This window comes from Melanotaenia boesemani, chromosome 5 (assembly GCF_017639745.1).
Source record: "Melanotaenia boesemani isolate fMelBoe1 chromosome 5, fMelBoe1.pri, whole genome shotgun sequence".
Lineage (NCBI taxonomy): Eukaryota > Metazoa > Chordata > Actinopteri > Atheriniformes > Melanotaeniidae > Melanotaenia > Melanotaenia boesemani.
In genome coordinates, this window is record NC_055686.1 from 6,075,331 (window position 1) to 6,097,257 (window position 21,927).

General features: G+C 38.5%; 1 protein-coding gene across 1 annotated transcript; it reads left to right on the plus strand.

The window, feature by feature from the left end:
- The first annotated feature begins 9,363 nt into the window (after positions 1 to 9,363).
- On the plus strand, positions 9,364 to 21,504 carry fga (fibrinogen alpha chain). Its single transcript, XM_041984627.1, has 8 exons — positions 9,364 to 9,478; positions 10,136 to 10,234; positions 11,328 to 11,511; positions 15,720 to 15,865; positions 16,418 to 16,516; positions 17,024 to 17,173; positions 19,245 to 19,887; positions 20,463 to 21,504. The coding sequence occupies exons 1-8, from the start codon at positions 9,428 to 9,430 to the stop codon at positions 21,170 to 21,172; spliced, it is 2,082 nt and encodes a 693-aa protein (XP_041840561.1). The 5' UTR covers positions 9,364 to 9,427; the 3' UTR covers positions 21,173 to 21,504.
- Positions 21,505 to 21,927: the final 423 nt, after the last annotated feature.

A 21,927-nucleotide genomic window follows, 5' to 3' on the forward strand; every position in this document is an offset into this window, starting at 1 on the left:
ACACCATAGTTCCCGATATCAATCTCTTCAGTCAGTCAGGATAGTAGCAATCAATGTATGGTGATTAGTACATGGCTAATAGCTAACTGGCATATTGACACAGAGACACTTAGATTAGGGAAACTATTCAATATCTCATTGATTTTATTCACACAGCACTAATTTTCCTCACATGAATAAAACAATTTATACTCATCAATCACTGAATGAGCAGGAGGTTGAATTGTAATAGGAGACAGAGACAGAAAAGAAGCAATGCATTCAGTTCCACGTCACAGTGGAACAACTGCTGGTTGATGTTAGATATTTTATATTTACTTTTTACATTATTGTGTTTTGTGCAAAACGTTTCAATCATTTTAATGTACTCATAGTGTGTAGACTCAGGATCGACCGATACTTGTTGTGAAGTTAGATTTCTACAGAAAGTAGTTTGATCGAGGCTGTAATTTAGGAAAAGAACATTATGAAAGGCAACATTACATGTGGGTCTCCTTTAAAGGAAGCTTTGAAGTATTCCTGATCCTAATCAAGTAGTTTGTAATGTATAAAACAATCATAAAACAGCAACACAGCTGAGTCTTAAAGGTGAAGTTATTTTAAACATCAGTGGTTGTGTGTGTAGTGCCACCTCAGACCCCTCCAACCTCCAAATGTGGACTTTATTTCCTATTCAGTATGATGTCTTGTTTGTAGACTACGTTTTTTTTTGTTGTTGTTGTTGTTTGTTTGTTTTTTGTTTTTTTAATCCGTTTCCTCCTCAGAGTTGTTGTTGAAGGTTGTTGCTGGAGGTAAAAATTACCTGGTATAAAATGGGGCTAAATAAGCTTCTAATTGAGGACACTGCTGTTTTTCTTTGCAGAAAGTTTACAAGAAAACATTTGCAAAAAAAGAAAGCTTTTGAGAACTAATGCATATGGTTAAAATTAGAGCAATAGAATAGCCTCACACTTGATTAATTTCCTGATGATACTACCCAAATGTAAGCATGTGTAAAGAAATGAGAACAGGACCAAGTTCAGAGTCCTGAGGAACACCAGAACAAACTCTGGCCTGTTTAGAGGTCACATCATATGACATCAGTCGATGTAAGGCTTTTACAAAAATTAGAACTGAATTGAGAATATCTCTTAAATTCCAATTTAATTTGAGTTTGAGTTGAGATTGCAAACAGGAAGTGGAATTACAATTCAAATTCAAATTGCAGGAAGTAGAATTGAAATTCTATGAAAATCAAAGATATTTATGATACATAACTGAGGTATGTTTAACAACAAAGTTTACAGTGTATATATCGACACAACATGAATTTCATACAGTTATGATTCTATTTTTTTTTTTTTTTACACGTGCCAACATAAAACACATACTCTCTAAAACAGATCATTGGAAATTTAAGGACTTTTAAATTATGGAGAATGATAGGACAGCCCTTAATTTCCCAGAATATCTTGCTCTATCTTTAAAATGCTTTTCCAAAAATTTTGGACATTTCGTTTAGACTACACTCTTTTGAAATAAGCTGAGGGCCAGAACTGGCTTGTACTTTTGATTTTTATAATTACAGCAATATGCAAAATAACACACATCAAAGGAAATATGTGCTTGTTCATTTTGGTGAACCAGTTCCCACAACAAATGGAAACCACACCATTAGATGCTACAGCGTTGCCCTGTGAAGTACTTAAATACATGATGTTAGCATTTATTAAAACATAGTTTCATTTGATTTCTTTGAAATGAAGCTAGTCAGTGTTTCCCATCAAACTGTATTCAGAGAGCATCACATTCTCACTGATATGTGATAAGAATGAATTTCTTTGAATTGCAATTAAATAAATTACACTTCCTGTAATTTCAATTTAAACTCAATTCAACATCCTGTGAGGTGGAGTCAAATCTAACTCCTCCTTTACACTGGGTGCATGTGTGCCACATTACGGTTGCACCACGGTTTTGCTCCGACCTTCGTGGCGCGGCAGTTTTCACCGGGAGCCTGTCAGGTGTGGAGTGCCTGCAAATGCAGTCCACCTAGCAGGATCCACGAGATCATGAAATGACAAGAGGAGTGGATAATCTTATGATTCTCCACTTCCAGGATAAACGTCTCGTCATCTAGACCCCCTGACCAGTTAAACACGTAATGTTTACATGGTTCTGAAGCGCAAATCTGCAGGGGGGCTTCTATTTTGAAAAATACTGGAAACTTGTACACTGCTTTCGTATGTGATTTCTTGTCTGCCGCTATCTGAACTGCAAAAATTGATGCATTCTGGGTGTGTGGAGCGTCAAAAGTAGACTTGGCGCGTAAATTTAGCAGAGCCCAGGTCACATTCTGTTCCAACTGCCAAATTAATTTGTGTCCTGAACTGACACAATATGATCTGAGTGATCGGCTCTAAATGTGCCCCTCAATCCCACCTGTGTGCAGTTACACCCATGGTTAGTGACGTCCACGTGTGATTATGTCACCCAAGATGCTAATAAGCACCAAGTTTCAATAGGACCTTGATCTTGCTAATAACCACTACACAAATACTTTTCTCCAGGTACTCTGGCTTCCTCCCACAGTCCAAAGACATGCATGTTAACTGGTCATAGAGTCATAGAGTGAAGGTGAGTGTGACTGACAGACCCTGCAACCCTGAATGAAAACAAGCTGTATAGAAAATGGATGGATTATCAATATCTGAAAATGCTTTTTTTAATTTAAAGTTATTCACTAACTGGAATTCTGTTATATAATTTCATCATATTTTATATTACTGTATTCATGCTGCTGCTGATGATGATGATAATAATGATGATGGTGATAGTATTTACAAATAATGTTTAAATATATATGTGTATATATATATATATATATATATATATATATATATATATATATATAATATATGTGTATGTATGTATGTATGTATATATATATGTATGTATTTATGTATATATGTATGTAAATATATATATATATATATATCGTTTCATGAATAACTCAAGTAGTCAACACCATAACTGAGTGCTTCTACCTCAGAGCTGCAGTTCAGCATCTCCGAATCAAACCCAAACTCCCAGTTTCACAGGTAAAAAAAACAAAGAAGCATTAAAACAATAAACATTAAAGAGATTCCACTTCACACAAAATAAAGTATGAACACACCAAACAGGTCCACCAGAGAAGACAGACAAATAAACAAAGAGACAAAAGAGCACTCAAATGTTAATGTCCCATTTATTTCTATAGTTCCATTAAAACTAGATTTACCAGAGTTTTACAAATTCATGGAAACAAAGTCCAATAAAACAAAACATAAAAGCAAACAAACACAACAGAGTTGCTAAAACAAAGAGACAGTCAATATAAAAACCTGATGGCACTCAAGCTGAACTTTGATTAAAAGCCAACGTTAACAAAGACGTTTTCAGACAGGATTTGAAGGTCTGTAAGGACTCCGCAGGATGAATATTGAGTGGCAGGTTATTCCACAGACTAGAGGCCAACCGCTTTATAACAAAGTAAAGAATTTTAAACGAGATCTTGGCTGAACTTAGAGCGTCTGACAGGATGATCTTAGTGATCTTTTGGGTTATAAAAATGGAACAGCTTGGTTAAATAACTGGGTGCCATACTGTTTATAACTTTTAAAGTAAGCAAAAGAATCTTGAAATCACTGTGAGAATGAACAGGCAGTCAATTAAAACCTGCTAAAACCAGAAGATGTGACCTGTCAGAAGACATGCAGCAGCATGGACTCCCTGCAGGTGATGGAAAGATGAAGACCAAAGTATGAAATATTCCAGCAGTCCAATCTAGAGGCAGTGACGGCAGGAATATGTTTTCAAGGTCATTTAGAGGGAAGAAGGATTTTGCTTTGACTTGACACAGGTGATGAGCCTTTAGCATGACTGTGTTAGCACAAAGCTAATTATGAGTTAGATGAGAGGTGGACCAGAATGTCAGACTGAGTGGTGTGTGATATATTTAATAAGTTGTCCTGGAGCCATTGTCTAAATGTAAAATGTTAAAAACCTTATAAATAAGGAGTACAAAGTGGTGTCAGGTGGAGTACTTACATGTCCAAAATCTGTGTCCCTCATAGTGATTATGCCAAATTCAGGTTTATAATATAGCATGGGTGATAACTTTGAATCATTTTTTTAAAGTTTAAAAAACAATCAAAATCAAATTTTTGCTTAAATAACACTTTTCATACAGAAGAGCAGCACAAAGTGCCTTACAAAACAATAACAACTAAATATCACCAAATTAAAATAAAGCCTTTACATACCCAAGCATGTAACTCAACCAAATTAAAAACAAAAACACACACACATCATTATCTCTCACACAGATAACCCCCCCCCCCCCCCCCCCCCCCCCCCCCCCCCCCCCACCTGCCTACCCAACCAGTAACCCCATTAAGGGTTAATATCCGTATGAAACGTACATATTTATGCTGGCACACTATGCCATGTCCTCACAGCATGGGCGTGCAAAGGTAAACATTAGCATAAATATTCATATTGGTAAAATCAAACCAACAGTGTTCATTATTGAGCTTACAATGTAGCGTCCAGTGGTGCAACTCCTCCAGATACCACTAGAGGGAGACACATGATAGGAGAACCCACATCCAGACAAGGTTTGGCTTTCTGATGGACAAGTAAGGAAAAATAATTTCTTCTATAAATGTGATGAAGTAGGAAGAAAGCTGGTGTGATTGTTGTCATGCAACATTACAGCAAAATGATCTAATTTCTCTCTGGAATAAATGGAACATTTATTAACAGCTGGGAAGTGGAAGGCCATAAATATTATAGTACAAATAATTAATTACTATTTTATAATTAGAAATTAGAAAACATAAAATTAAAACCATAAGAAAGTGATTAATATTAGATTAATATATCTATAATTTCTAAATGAAAAATTTTCCCTTATTTTAATTATATATATATGGCTGTATATATATATATATATATATATATATATATATATATATATATATATAATGTGTGTTTGTGTGTGTGTGTGTGTGTGATTCATATATGTATATACATAACTATATGTATATATGTAATTAATTTCCATATGTCTTTGATGTATGATAATTTTATTCATTTTTCTATCAATCAATCTTAGTGTAATTTTTGGACTTATTCAAGGCTCAGAAAAAGTCCTTTCATGTCCATTAACTGGTAGAAAAAAAAGGACTTGAACGTTTGTTCCGGTTTCAGGTCATTGACACGCACACAGACACACGGGTGTCCCACAAACACACACACAGGCCGAGTCCTTTGATAATTTAGCTCGTTTGAAGACAGACATTATTGAAGTTGCTTTGAAGTGACTTTTACTGATGTTGTTGCTTGTTGAGCCTCAATTAAGTGACTCACTTATTTCACATTCAGACACTCTTTCCTGCCATATAATTGATTAAAATATGATGCAAAGCAACTGGAATGGGTCACGCAGGGCGAGTGAGGGGTAAAAACTCCAAACTTCTTTACTATATGTGTACTATTACTATTTTTATATGCTATAAATATTTGACCTGTTTTGTGATATTTTATTATTAATGTGAAACCTCTGATAAAAGAACATCAGAATCATGTCCAGTAATAGTAATTCATGCTGCATTTTAAATAAATTTCAGGCTTTAGCTGAAATTACGAGTCTTAATCTGATTTATTTTCCAGCCATCATTAACAAATAAGTCAGCATTTATTCCTCGACTGAAGATGAGAAGCCTGGTAACTCCCACATGACACAGAGTGGGATCCCATCGTCAGAACTAAAAACACAGACACATCATCATGTAGAAGATAGAAGATGTTAAACGAATCCGACAGCTTCCTGAGGACTGATGGAGGGCTAGACGATGGACTTCTACACACATCGATTCTGACAAGAGAAAAAAAACTTCTGTTACAGTCGCAGGAAATAATCCCACACATCTCCTGGAAGTAAAGATAATTCTAATATTTGACAACTTGAGGGACTCTTTATGAATGGTCCATCACGCTCTGTCAGTGAAGCACAAACTTCCTCGTCTGCTGTTCAACCTTCATTTATTCATTCAATCACACTCAATATTCATCTTGATTTTATCTGTAATGCATTTCATGGAAAGGCTGAAAAACTCAAATAATGCATACGTGGTTGAAAAATTTCCTCACACCAATGTAAATATTCTGTAGATTAATAATTGAAAAGATTCTGGAGAAACATTAAAAAATAAAAAATAAAAATAAAAATCTGAACCTTAAATCTAGTACAAGGTTATGCAAAACTACCTTAGAAATAGGTAAATACATTAGACTAAATTTAATTTAATTTAAAAAGAAATACATTCAATCCACAGCAAAATAAAATGAAATAAAATAACATAAAATAAATAATGTTAAGTTAAGACATCCATAAACGTTTCAAAGCAACCTAAAGGACCCATGACATACTCTTATGTGTTTTTTGTCACGTTGTCTGTGTTTTTTATGTTTTGTAATATCACAATCATCCACAGCTAAAATAAAAAAAGAAGTCTATTTGGATGGTACGGGTTACCTGGACTAGACCAGTCTTACCTGGGCTACTCCAGGCTTTCAGGGGGTAATTAAGGGGTTAGTACAATTTTATATCTAGTATTTGTTTTGAGATTTCTTACTGTAAACCTTTTAAATATTAAACCTTCACAAATTATTTCACTTAATAATAACCTAATATTTTCTCACTTTAAGGCAGATGCTTCTATTTTCTTGGACTGTTTGGGGTACCAGGCATTTTAGTAAAGGCAGTTCTCGTCATATTATCATTAATATGACATTTTCCACTATGTTTCATAGGTTTTATAAACCTCATTTCAGCATCATGGGTGATCAGCCTGTAGTTCCATCTGATGGACTGAGTATGCCCCCTAGTGTTTAACACAAAATAAATGTTTCTTGTTTTATTTGAACTGATACTAAACTGCATTATAACAATAGAAAACAGTAGCAAATGTTTTTCGTTTCTTCTCCTTTTTATGGAAGATACAGGATGAGTTTCTTCCATAAAATTAGTAAAGTAGTCCTATGACTTCGATCATAGGAATGAGTAATGCAATACTAGCAATGAGTAAATCATCCGTGGAATTAATAAAGTAGTTCTAGGAATGAGTACAGTAGTTCTAGTAATGAGTACAGTAGTCCTAGGAATGAGTAAAGTAGTTCTAGGAATGAGTACAGTAGTTCTAGTAATGAGTACAGTAGTCCTAGGAATGAGTAAAGTAGTTCTAGGAATGAGTACAGTAGTCCTAGGAATGAGTAAAGTAGTCCTAGGAATGAGTAAAGTAGTTCTAGGAATGAGTACAGTAGTTCTAGTAATGAGTACAGTAGTCCTAGGAATGAGTAAAGTAGTTCTAGGAATGAGTACAGTAGTTCTAGGAATGAGTAAAGTAATTCTATGAATGAGTACAGTAGTTATAGGAATGAGTAAAGTAGTTCTATGAATGAATACAGTAGTTATAGGAATGAGTAAAGTAGTTCTAGGAATGAGTACAGTAGTTCTAGGAATGACTAAAGTAATTCTATGAATGAGTACAGTAGTTATAGGAATGAGTAAAGTAGTTCTATGAATGAATACAGTAGTTATAGGAATGAGTAAAGTAGTTCTAGGAATGAGTACAGTAGTTCTAGGAATGACTAAAGTAATTCTATGAATGAGTACAGTAGTTATAGGAATGAGTAAAGTAGTTCTAGAAATGAGTAAATTCATTCTAGAAATGAGTAAAGTAGTTCTAGGAATGAGTACAGTCATTCTAGGAATGAGTACAGTAGTTCTAGGAATGAGTAAAGTAGTTCTTGGAATGAGTAAAGTAGTTCTAGGAATGAGTACAGTAGTTCTAGTATTGAGTACAGTAGTTCTTGAAATGACTACTGTAGTTCTAGAAATGAGTAAATTCATTCTAGAAATTAGTAAAGTAGCTCTAGGAATGAGTACAGTAGTTCTACGAATGAGTGAAGTCGTTCTAGGAATGAGTACAGTAGTTCTAGGAATGAGTAATGTCATTCTAGGAATGAGTACAGTAGTTCTAGAAATGAGTAAAGTCGTTCTATGAATTAGTAAAGTAGTTCTAGGAATTAGTACAGTAGTTCTAGGAATGAGTACAGTAGTTCTAGAAATGAGTAAAGTCATTCTAGGAATTAGTACAGTAGTTCTAGGAATGAGTACAGTAGTTCTAGGAATGAGTAAAGTCGTTCTAGGAATGAGTACAGTAGTTAATGAGTAAAGTAATATCTGAGGAGGAACTGTGCTCCAGTAGAAGGTAAAAGTGAACATGAGCAGGTTTCCAGGTGTTTTAATAGAGGTGTACCACAGGTAAATATCTCAGGAATCTATCAGCCAGTGTTGATGGACACCTCTATCAATGGTCAGTCAGGAGGATCCAGGAACAGCCTCCACATTCACCTTAGAAACACCGTGAGCACCCAGAAAGAAGTGAAGTCTTCATGATTCATTTCAAAGTTAGTCAGCAGAACACAGCAGAGAATTTTTAAAGCTGGAATCCAACATTTCACCACAAAACCAGTAGAGTCTCTGCTTTCATGTGACAACTTGTTTGTGTGGCTTGCTTGAAGTAGAGAAATTAGCAAAAGTTCTAAAGTGGACAGATATGTTCTCATGTTATTCTTACATTTACAAATAATTGCTTGGGGTTGGAACTGTTCCTGGTTTGGGTACTGATGCTTTGTAGAGTCCTTTAGCTGAGTTTTTCCCGGTCATGTTGTTATGCTACATGTTAGCATTGCCGCTTCCTGATGTCTGCAATCATCTTCTGTTTCTCGTGCTGCCTCCTGTACAAGGAGGTCTAGTCAGGAATAAGTAAATTAGGTTTTGTACTTTAAACTGTCTGAAAATTATTTTTAAAACTTAAGGAAAAAGAAATAAATGTTCAGAAAGAGCCTAGCCTGTCATGTCTCTATAATTATTCCAACAACTTAGTTGTGGAGGTTATTTAACAAATGATTAATTTACAATTAATAATAAGTATTTTAGAATTTTATCCAATTTTCCTAATTCTGAAATGTAAATTCAACATGACACATATTAATTTATTTGTCATAGTTTTAGTAGTACTAATTCTTCTTCTTAGAGAGATTTGTCACTATTTGCTTCCAGAAAACAATCAAATGCCAGTAAATCTTGCAACAACTAAACTGACACAGCAGCATGTTTGAGTTGACAGTGTGTACTTTATCCCAGTACAACAAACAGCCATCACATCGATCAGTGTCAACAGGAGCTGTTGCTCAACTCTAATCCAACCCGACGTTTCCCAGTGAGTCACAGTTTCATCAGACTCAAGCAGGACACTTCAAAACATCCACCAGCAGCATCCACCAGGCATTCAGAGACAAGTCTTCACACAGAGCAGGAACCACGGGAAGAAAGATGCTGCGCCTCGCTTTACTCGCCTGTACGCTTGCTGTGGCTTTAACACAGGTCAGTCTGTTATTGAAAACTTATACTCAACAGTCTTAGATGCCACGTTTTCCACAAAAAAAACAAATTTCCCTGAGGAATTTCCAAAGGGATTAATAAAGTATTTCTGAACATCTCCCATAGGTGGGTCTAAGACTTAACGTTCATATTATGCTAATTTATGTAAGCTTTAACATAACTTTAAAAGACCTAAAAAAAACTAACATAAAAAGTCAGCAATAACAGAGTAATTTACAAATACGTAATAAGATTAAAACTAACCAGAATCAATGACTATTTAAGGATAAATTAAAAAGAAAGGAAAGCTAGGTTTCATCTAATCTAAAAAATGTTATAGTTCTTAATGTTACTGACCAGATGAAAAATGTATAAAGAAAAAGGGACAGGACCAAAACACCATGACTTATATCTACAAATTTGAATCAATCTGACAAATATGACTTCAACCAGCTGAAAGGCTCAGTTCTGATTATATGTTCAAGTCTTTGTAATAAGATTTTATGGTAAGTAGTGTCAAATTCCAGTGCTGAGCTCTGAAATGCACACTTTAACCCACAAAACTGATTCAGATTCAACTAAATGTAAAGTTTACAATCATTGTTTCCTTTGTACACTAACTACATAACTAACAAAGTCAAACTGTGTTTCTTTGTCCAGATGGTCGACCCCAGAGGAGCTCGTCCAGTGGAACATGGCACCAAAGCTGATAAATGTGCCACTCAGAAGGAGTGGCCTTTCTGTACAGATGATGATTGGGTACATAGCTTCTTCTTCTTTATCCCTTTCCCCTTCTTCTTTATGAAACCAACAGTTAAATTAGATATATTTTTTCAAAACATGGCCCTTGTCCAAGAGGTGTTTTAATACAAATATTTTAGGTCCAGATTGCCTACACTCTCTTAGCTGTGCATCAAGTATTTATAGATGTAAGCCTTTTATCCTTTATAATCTTGCCCAAATCTTACTGAAATGATAGTGGTTTAGTCATGTTTATTCAAATATAAGCCATTAAAGTAGCTTACGTTCTCTGAGAAGCAAGACAAAGGTCAAACATGCTTACATTCGTCAACTCAGAGTTTTATGAAAAAGCAGGACTGAACATATGAACATAGTATTTAATTCCACAGAGGAAAGAAATGTTACTTTTTTTTACTAAACCACTTATATTTGCCATGGGATTACAGATGAAAATTAGCCCTGAGAGCTAAATCTGCCATATTTACATGGTCAACCTCATGTCCCAAGTTGTGAAAGCCACTGAAATTTCATGTCTGGTTGTTCCAGAAACTGGTTGTGCTAGTTTCTTCCTGTGTGTTTGTCTAAGAATGAGATTAGCAAACAAACTCTTGCATGATTTTGGTTGAAGCTAACTTTTATTAAAAAGCAGGACATCTGGACTGAACTTATGAACATAATATTTTATTCTACAGACGAATGTACTATAAGATGCTTCTTTTACTAAACAGGTGTTATGTCTGCTTAATGTTGTGGGTAGTAAGTGAGCTAGCTTGATATGCTAACATTTGCACCTCGCATTACCTCTGTTTAATCCACTCCTAACACCTCCGCTCTTGCTTTCCTCAGGTCAGTTATACTTACGGTCATAGTCAGGGTTATACTCCAAGCTGACTCATTAGAATTGAGCTAATTCAGACTTTATGTTACACATGTGCTCTGAACACTTATGAGCATGATGTAGCATATGTTTCTATTTTTTTCAAATGCTGAGAAATAAAATTGCTTTGATTGGAGGTTTGAATTTTCATAGAAAACCCTCAGGTTTTAGAAGTTCTTGGTGGGTTAATAATTGAAGAGTGGTGAATCTGTCTCCTCTGTTGACCTCCAACAGGGCTCTAAATGCCCCTCAGGCTGCAGGATCCAAGGTATAATGGATAAAAACGACTTTGAACTGCTGAAGAAGGTTGAGAAAATCCGCAGCATGTTGGATCAGTACAAGAATAAGTATCGCACCACCGACCTAGCCTCCAAACAGACCTACACCTACCTGACGGAGAAACTCACCGCCAGTTCTGGTCAGTGTTTTTCTATCTATATTTAATTTAGCAGGAATTTAAAGTGGAGCAGGACAAACACAGGATTACATGCAACAGTAAATTCAAGGAAATGACTATGACCAAAGCTTTTTCTTTTTTTTAAATTCTCTTTTAAGTAAATAAAAAAACTCATGTGGCGTATGTGTGAATCACATGTGACACCTGTGAATCACATGTGAACCACATATAAAAAACATGAAAAAAATGTGTGAACCACATTTGTGAATAACGTGTTTCACATGAGATTCACACGTAAACCACATGTTCATTACTAATGAAATACATGTAACTTACACATGAAATACCATGTGAGAACCACATGTGGTTTACATGTGAAATACCACATGCAAAAAAACACAACATGCAAAAAAACATGGAAAACATACAATATGTGAGCATCATGTGAAACACATTTCAGAACCACGTGTGGAAAACATGTATTTCATGAGTCATCGAATTTTGATGGTGCTGAAAAGACATCTGGCAGAGGTCACTTATGTAAATTTAATTTGCTTCAAGGTATCCAGAATTCAAGGATTCAAGGATTCAAGGAACTTTATTGTCATACCAGCTCACATTTACATGTTTATGGTACGAAATTAGAACTGAGGTCCCGGTTTGAGCCATAAGAAGGAGGGCAATAAGTGAAATAAAATAAGACATGAAGAGAAAAAAAAAAAAAAATAGAAATATAGGCTAAATATAAATAGAATATAAGCTAAATACAATAGAATATAAACAGCACAATTTTAAATAAAATAAAAATAAAAATAACAGTAAACACTAAAGAGCCCAGTTTGCATGTGCAGCCTAGATAAATATGTGCAAGTATGTATGTGCATGAGGTAGTGGTAGTCCAAAGTATAACATTTCTGATATTAATATTAGTGATATTGCACTTATATGGACAGCAGGTAAACATGTAAACATGTGGACAGGAACTCCCCTGGGGGGGGTAAAGTGTTTGCAGTGCAGGTCTGTTTGTCGGAGTGGGGGGGTGGATTCAGTTTAGGATGGGGATGGGGGCAGGGCAGCAGGGTTTGGGCTGGTGTTCAGAGGTGGGGAAGTAGGGTGGGGAAGGGTGGGGTAGGGTGGGGAGGAGTCTACAAGGCATGGCAAGAGTTCAGCAGTCTGACAGCTTCGGGGAAGAAGCTGTTCCTGAACCTGGTGGTCTTGCTCCTTATGCATCTCAGCCGCCTGCCTGAGGGGAGGGGTTGGAAAAATCCATGTGCTGGATGGGTGGAGTCCTTCATGATGCGGAGGGCCCTCCCCCTGCATCGTGCTGTGTAGAGGTCTGAGGTGGTGGGAAGGCTGCTCCCCATAATCCTCTGTGCAGCCTTTACCACCCTCTGCAGAGCCCTCCTCTCAGCGGCGGTGCAGTTGCCGTGCCACACAGTGATGCAGGTGCAGAGGACGCTCTCCACCGCGCAGCGGTAGAAGCTCCTCAGGACAGCGCTCCCTAGTCCGGCTCGCCGCAGCTTCCTAAGGAAGTAGAGGCGCTGGTGTGCTTTCCTGACCAGCTGGGAAGTGTTGGTGTTCCAGGTGAGGTCCTTGGTTATGTGCACACCCAGGTACCTGTAGCTGGAGACCACCTCCACAGCTACTCCTCCGATGTGCAGGGGAGGAGTAGGGCGCTTATCCTTCCTGAAGTCCACCACCATCTCCTTGGTCTTCTTCACATTGATGCAGAGGTTGTTTTCTCTGCACCACTGCACCAGGTGTTCCACCTCCTCTCTGTATTCCGACTCATCGTTGTTGTTGATGCGTCCCACAACCGCTGTATCATCTGCAAACTTCACTATATGACAGCTGGGATGTCTCGCCGAGCAGTCATATGTCAGCAGAGTGAACAGGAGGGGGCTCAGCACACAGCCCTGAGGAGAGCCGGTGCTGAGGGTGATGGAGGAGGAGGTGGAGTTATGGATCCTGACAGTCTGAGGTCTGTTGGTCAGAAAGTCCAGGACCCAGTTCCCCAGTGTGTTACTCAGACCAAGGGTGGAGAGCTTCTGGACCAGTGTCTGTGGGATGATGGTGTTGAAGGCAGAGGAGAAGTCCAGGAAGAGCAGGCGGGCGTATGAGTTTCTGCTCTCCAGGTGGGTGAGGGTTGTGTGGACCACTGATGAGATGGCGTCATCAGTGGAGCGGTTCTTTCTGTATGCATACTGATGTGGGTCCACTGTGACGTTGATGGAGTCTTTGATGTGGGCCATAACCAGCCTCTCAAAGCACTTCATGACTACCGGGGTCAGGGCTATGGGTCGGTAGTCATTCAGGCCTGTCACTGTGGGACACTTTGGGACGGGGACAATGGTTGCAGTCTTTAGACAGGTGGGAACGGATGCCAGTGATAGTAAGGTGTTGAAGATGTCCGTCAGCACCTCAGCCAGCTGGTGTGCGCAGTCTTTCAGTACACGCCCTGGGATGTTGTCTGGGCCAGCAGCTTTGCGGGGGTTAATTCCTTTAAGGGTCTTTCTCACATCAGCAGTGGACACACAGAGGGGCGTGTCACCAGGTGGTGGTGTTAGTCTATTGCAGGGAGGGGGGGAGTCAGGGTCCTCAAAGCGAGCGTAAAACCTGTTTAGTTCGTCTGGCAGGGAGGGGTCCTTTGGACATTGTGCACCCTTGGTGTCGTAGTCTGTGATGCACTTTATGCCCATCCACATGCTCCGGGGGTCGTTGGAGGTGAGGTGACCCTGAATCTTCTGAGCGTATGTGGCTTTGGCCCTCTTGACACCCACCGTCAGATCTTTTCTCGCCGTTCTCAGTGCTGATGCCTCACCTGCCCTGAACGCAGCATCCCTGGTTTTCAGCAGAGCTCTCACCTCAGCATTCAACCAGGGTTTCTGGTTTGGATAGCAGGTAACTGTCCTGGTGGTGGTGACATCATCAGTACACTTGGAGATGAAGCCGAGGACAGAGGAGGTGTAGTCCTCCAGGTCCACCTCTCCCTCACACATAGCTGCCTCTCTGAAGACCTGCCAGTCTGTGCACTGGAAGCAGTCCTGGAGCACAGAGGCTGCATCACTGGGCCACACAGTGACAGTCTTCTTTGTTGGCCTGATCCGTCTCAGCAGGGGGCAGTAAGCTGGCGCCAGCAGGATGGAGATGTGGTCAGAGAGGCCAAGATGGGGCCGAGGAAGAGCTCTGTATGCACCACGTATGTTTGTGTACACACAGTCCAGAGTGTTGTCCCCTCGTGTGGGAATGGTGACATGCTGGCAAAACCTGGGCAGAGTGTCCGTCAGTTTCACGTGGTTAAAGTCTCCCGCAACCACGTAAAGTGCCTCCGGGTGCGCAGTCTGCAGCGAGCTGATGGTGTCATGGAGCTCCTGTAGCGCTTCGTTAGCATTAGCACCCGGTGAGATGTAAACAATGGTGACGAACACCGCGGTGAACTCTCGAGGCAGATAGTGCGGCCGACATTTCACCGTCATAAGTTCTATCACCTCAGAGCAGTGGCTTTTTAGCAGTCCACAGTTTGTACACCAACCTTCGTTTATGTACACACATAGTCCTCCTCCTCTCGACTTCCCCGACCGGTGGTCGCGGTCCGCAGATTTCCATGTGGGGTACTAAGGAATGCTTGTTTTAATGTATGTATGTAATGTACATACGTGTAAATTTCAGCCTTAAAATGTTGATGTTTTAGGGAATACTGTGAAAGAAAAGCTGTGAATTGGAAACCCAACAAGGTCTCATGGGATACATATTTAGTAAAGTTGAGAAGTCAGAGACGAAAATAATCAAAGCTGAAAGTTTTTACTTTAAAATGAAAAGGTGTGTTAAACTACGGCCACTATTTTATGGGTTGCAACCAAGCAAAGATAATAAATAGATCTTAATCGGGATCATACTGTTGTTTTTGTTCTGTGTCACAGTTGTAAAGTTTTCCAGGACTTAGTGTCAGTTTGACATTAATGAACTATTTTAGGGCTATAAGGGACTTTTCTTGTAAACAAACAGAACTTTGTTGTACCTACATGCAGCCTGCATTTGCTTCAATATCAAGCTATTTAAGTCATTTGAGTAAATAAATAAATACAGAAAAGAGAAAACACAGAACATTTTAGGGCTACGAATAAAGTTTTGTTTTTTCAAAAATTACAAAGGTAAATAATGGAAGTATTAAGCTGATTTGAATAAAGCTACACACGAGTCGTGCTAATGTTCCCGTCTCCGCCCATCAGGTAATGACAACAGCTATTACGAGCTGGCCCAAAGTCTTCGTCAGAGAATCCAAGAAATAAAGGTGAAGATCGACAGACAGATGAGGATCCTGTCCGCCCTGAAAGATCGGGTCAAAGACCAGGTCGTGGAGATGAGGAAGCTGGAGGTACGGAGAGCAGATGGCAACAAAAACACACTCACATACTGTAAATACATATATATTTATCTGTCAAGGATTATGTGATTATAAGGTTATGACTTCAGAGCTTTTTCCAGTCTCAACCAGCGAGCAAACTCACAACATAATATCCTTGAAAAATCTCATGTGTGAAAGTGATTCTATGTTTTTCTTGTTGTGCATTTCCACAACAAATATTCTACTTCTTCTATTAAATCAGAGCAAGCAGAACAAGTGGGCTGCACAGTGCCTTGAGTCTGCACTATGCAGCCAGTTTATCTGCTTTAATCCAGTGGAAATGTGTTTGATTCACTTTTTTTCACTCAGATTAAAAAAAAGAAAAAAAAAATGTAAACATTCATGATTAATATTCAATAAGTGTGACCAAGATTGCATAATTTCTGTCGTCCAGAATTAAGACAACAGCAGTTAAACACGTACCATGCTTAGATTTACACACAGGATAATACTAATGTAAAACTGGTTTATCAGCTATTTCGCTCAGGAATCATATTTCTGGTTGTTTGTCTCCTCTGTCAGGTCGATATTGACATGAAGCTCCGCTCCTGCAAAGGATCCTGCTCTGGATATGTTGAGTACAACGTGGACAAGGAGAGCTACGTGACTCTGGATAAACAGGTGAACACTTAGATCCTAAATCCAATTACTGGCAAAAAAAACTTCTGCAAAACAACTGTGGAATATTTTAAACTCATTATCAGCTCATTTAGCTGAATTTCCACAGCATATAAACATTATTGTAAACATTAAAAAAACAAACAAAATCATGCAAATTATGTAACTAATGGCTAAAAAGACATAATCTTCCCTGTAAAGACATTGCTTTACCTAAATAATCTTATTAAAGGAGATCTAAGTGTGCTTGACCAGATTTTGATATCATTTTAACAAATGTGTGGCCACTTAAAATAAATAAATAAACTGTATTTTGTTTTAGGATTTAACATTACTTTCAACAATTCAAATGACAAATATACATTTCAATGGCCTGTCAATGCATTATGTAAAGGAAAAATAGTGAAGTTAGAGATAAGGCAGGTACATTAGTTTTATGATGAACATGTCTTTCATAAAAAAGATGTAAAGATGAGGTTTTGTGAAGTTTTTCTTCTTTGTGTCTGTCAGGTGATGCAGCTGGAAACTCCACAACAGAACATCGAGTCGGTGGGTACGATGTACGTGATGAAGAGCCGGCAGTTGAAGGACGTGGTTGTGGCGAGCGTCTTCAAATCTAAGGACGTGGGGGGAAAACAGAAAGAGGACATGTTCCCTGAGGTGAGTGATAAAACTCTTTAGATTGCATTAACATTTGCAAACAAATCTTAATTTTTAAGCTTCTTGCTGATTTCACATTCATTACCAGTAAACATCAAACTTGTAGCGTCAGCTTGTTTCTTCTGAGGTTAAATTGATATTTTCATAACTAATGTGACAAAAATGTTCACGAAAGTTTATACGATATTAGAATTTAAAGCAAATTTAGTTGTTTTGATATAGTGACATAAATGATCTTGAGATAAGACAGTTAACACTCAAGGTCTAATGTTAATTGACCGTTATTAATTACTTTTATTTTTACCTTTATATTTGAGCTTTAAAACTTTTTACCTACATTGTTTGCTTTAATTCCTTTCAGCACAACCTTTCTTGTGTGAAATGACCACAAACCAGTTTGATGAAACATTTTGTTAACTTAAAATGCAAATAAAAATAGTTGATTTTAAAACTTAACAAATTTAATAGCCAGTTATAAACAACTATTTACATCAAAATGCTGCAATGGTTCAGGCAGTTTTTGTACAACTATTTACAAAATGATCCGTTATCACCAGAAGATGCCATTTAAAATGTTTTAAGAGGACATTACAGGTTGGACATTTCCAGGGTGTGTTAGTCCTCCTGTCCACCAGGAGGCAGCACTTTAATCAGCTTGTTGTGGAGTTTGGCCACTCCAACTTCTTCTCTTCATCAGCAACCAAATGCATCTCTTTATCATATTTTTCTCTATTTTTGATTGGTGGATGTGGTGCATTTTTCCACTAGTAGGAAAGAGTTTATTAGGTTTTTATGAAGCTTTTTCTTTTTCTTACCTTAAAACCAGCCGTTTTTACCATTTCTTCCTGCTCCAAATGCAAAGATAATATGTATGCTGTACATTTTGTTTGATCATAAATCAGATTTTACTCGGTCTATAAACACACTTTCAAAACTGGAAGGTAGTTTTGGGTCTGCATTGTTGAAAGAAGTTGGAAGGGAAGCTTTCTGTCTTGCTGCTGCGTCATTTTAAATCTGATATGCGACCACGAACCCCGGAGGGTTAACTCGTTATCTTAAAATAATGATGTTCAAATATTTTTCTATCATGGCTGCTCTCGACTTCCATATTTACCAGCCAAACAAACTTTAAAAAAAAGTTTCCTGCAGAAAAGAACAACCGTCCTGGGAACCAAAATTTATTGGCAGGACTTTACTTTCAGTTTCTCAAAAATTTTGAGGAAATTATACTTCATTGAACAGATTTATTTATTTATCATAATAAAAATAATGAAAATGTCTTGAGATGTTGAGTGTAACAAACATTTTACCATGCATGTGACTTTTTCAATCAATAAAATGGCATCCTGTGCAGCCCCACTCATTTCACTTATAACTGCACATATGTTAGCTGTAGCTGTTTGTTAGGCAGCAATGTGGACACTGGTTTTACTAACATTTTTATTTTTGCACATCCTAACAGTTCTGCACATTCAAGTTGACTTTGCTGCCTTTAAAATATTTTAAACTTACAAAGATGCATTAGCGTCCCAGTATTAACACCCCTGAAACTGAAGATATTTGCAGAACTTGTGCATGTCCGGTTCCCCTGCAGGAAGCATACACTTTATTTTCCCCAATGCAGCATAAGACCCTTATCAGTAGACTTTACAATCTTTTTAGATTTTGCTTTATTTAGGAATCTGTGTTCCAGGTAACCCTCTAAAGTAAGTGAACAATATGAGTTAGCATAATGCTAGCTTCTTAACTGAAAATAGATAATGATGAAGTTCCAAATTAGTGAGTTCATTTTGCTTGTCAGAGCTAAGCAAAAGTATGGGGCTGTTGCTGTTTGTTAGAGAGATTATGCAGAAAAGGAAAAGATTTGGATCCCTTTAGTTTAAATTGTAAAATGCAGCATTGGCCTTGCAGGAGAATGACTCTTTGAGCACTGTTTGTCTCTGGGTACCAAAAACCACAAGTTTCACATTATCTTGTTTGATTGTTAAAAATAATCTTTGAAAAATGGAGATACTGTAACCTTTACCATAAGGCAACTATTTGCACTTATTCTATAATCTTCTTTTTCCAGGTTAAAACTATCCAGTTGATCCTGGAGGAGGAAGGCTCCAGCTCATCTCCAGCAACCATCTCCAAGGTTCCAGGTACTTCCTACGAAACTTCCAAATCCTCACCTGCATCATCTTCAGCCACCTCCACTTCTACAACTTCCTCAAAGTCCATCACCGAACTTAGCGGACGTGGCGATACTGGTGTTTTTGAAAGCTTTGATGGTCCCAGCATTACCAGTTCAAGCCGTGTGTCCACCAAAACTGTCAGCTGCACCAAGAGCATCAGGAGGACAGTGGTTCACACAAAAGATGGACCAGTGGAAAAAGTAGAGGAGGTGACTGATGGAGGACCTGAGTGCCAGGCGGTGAGCATCAACAAAGGATTGGGCTCCTTGTTCCCCACCCTCAGCCACACATCCTCCTCCTCCTCCTCTTCCTCCTCATCCTCCTCCTCAGTATCTACCAAGAGTGTTCATACTGGTGATGCAAAGGGAAGCCTCTTGGGAGATTTCAAGTCTGGTTTTATGGATTCATTTGGCGGGGACGTAGGGCTTGACCTCGGAGCATTCTTGACCGACAACACAGAAGATGACGTTCCTGATTTCCACGCCAGGAGTGTGAAGAGCACACGTGTCGAGAGGCAGGATGATTTTGTAGGAAAAGGTACCAAAACATCAGACCTGGAGTAAAATCTGCAAAGCAAAGAAGATAAGAGTCAGCTAGATAGCATGTGTTAGCATCAGCTAGCTTGCTAGCTAGCCCTATGTACCAAAATACAAAGTGAATACAGCTTTCTTTATTTCTTTGCTTCATGTGTGTTAGAGTGGAAATATTCTGGCTAAATGTAACCAAGAAAAGTTTTGGAATAAATTTTCCTGTGACTGAATATTTAGATGAGCAAATGTAAAATTACTTTTCAAAAATATTCAATAAAAATGCATTTATTGTTCCCCGAACTTTTTGTTTAGTCCTCAACCAACATTGACTTATATGTTTAAACTTTATGTGTACAACTGTACACAAGTAGCACCAGAACCACCTAGCACGTTTTATCTACTGCCCTGTTTTAACCAAGAAATGTGTCATAAAATCCTGCCAACTGCTGTAAATGGGTTGGTTATGAAGGAAATGAAGTAGTTTAGGTTGAAAAGTTTTTATCTCTGGTGTCAGTTTCAACCAGCTGAAGCAAATCTGGTCAACGCTAACTGGAGGTCTGCGGTGTGCCCCTCTGTTTGCAGATTGTGTCGAAGCCTACGAGAAGCACCTGAAAGGGGAAACAAACGGCCTGTTTAAGATCAAACCTGGTGGCACCGACTCCCAGGTGGAGGTAGAAGTTTACTGTCAGCAGGAGGGGCTAATGGGTGGGTGGTTGTTAGTCCAGCAGAGAGAAAGTGGCACACTGGGCTTCAACCGCACCTGGGCTGAATACCGCCAAGGGTTTGGTTCGGTCGATACTCTGGGTAAGGGGGAGTTCTGGTTGGGCAACCTGAACCTCCACTTGTTGACTAATCAGGGTGAGACAATACTGAAGGTAGAGATGGAGGATTGGGAGGGGGGCGTAGTCACTGCTGAGTACACAGTCAGGGTGGGCTCGGAAGCGGACGGGTACCGGCTGCATGTCTCCGGGTACACCGGGGATGCTGGGGATGCTTTGGTGATGCCCAAGTCTGAGAAGGCGTCTGACTTGTCTCACAACGGGATGAAATTCAGCACCTTTGACAAAGACAACGATGAGTCGGAGGAGAACTGTGCAGAGGTGTACGGAGGTGGGTGGTGGTACAACAAATGCCAGTCTGCAAACTTAAATGGGATTTATTACAAAGGCACATATGACCCCAAAACAAACACACCGTACCAGACTGAGAACGGAGTCGTGTGGGTGACATACAAACCAGCCACTTACAGCCTGAAGGCTGTTCGGATGTTTGTCCGACCAGCTGCCTTTTAACGAGAAAATAAGGCCAAACACAGGCTTATGCACATCTTAAATAAATATGACAAAAAAAGAGTTAAATCCTTGTTTACTGCTAAGCTGTTTGGAACGTCTAAAATGACTTGAAAATGTCAAAGCATGAACATATTTTAATGTCAAACCACAAACCTATTTTTACTGATTTTTATATTTTTGTTCAGCTCACTGTGTAAAGGTCGTTGACCTGTTTGTTAGTGTTACCTGTTCACGATGTTCCTGCATTGACCTGATGTTCTCTCTGTTGCTCAACTCTGTACAGATCAATGACTGAACTCTGCTCCATCAATAAAGATTCAGTGTTCACTTCAGCTGTTGTGGGTTTTGCTCTCATTTCACAATAGTTTAATATATTTTTTTTAAAATACTACTTTTAAAATAACATTAAAATATTTAGCATTAGCACAGACTTACAATCTAATATATAAAAATAGACATGACATAAAAAAAGTTCTCAATTTTGTATTTTCCAAAGGTTAAATACACAATTATGTAGAACCTCCAACTTATTGAGTCTCTTTTCTACACTCAGAGGCCACTTTATCAGGTCCACCTTCTAGAACCGGGGTGGACCCCCTTTTTCCTCCAGAACTGCTTTAATTCTTGGTGTAATAGATTGAACAAAATATGGAAACATTCCTCAGCATCACACAGTTGCTGCAGATTTGTAAGCTGCACATCCACGATGAGAATCTCCCGTTCCACCACATCCAAAAACTGCTCTATTTATCAAG

Bases quoted from the DNA above. Each gene is read 5' to 3' on its own strand.
- fga (XM_041984627.1), top strand. From the start codon at position 9,428: ATGCTGCGCCTCGCTTTACTCGCCTGTACGCTTGCTGTGGCTTTAACA. The intron at 10,235-11,327 runs GTACATAGCTTC...GACCTCCAACAG, and splicing joins TCTGTACAGATGATGATTGG to GGCTCTAAATGCCCCTCAGG. The intron at 16,517-17,023 runs GTGAACACTTAG...TGTGTCTGTCAG, and splicing joins ACGTGACTCTGGATAAACAG to GTGATGCAGCTGGAAACTCC.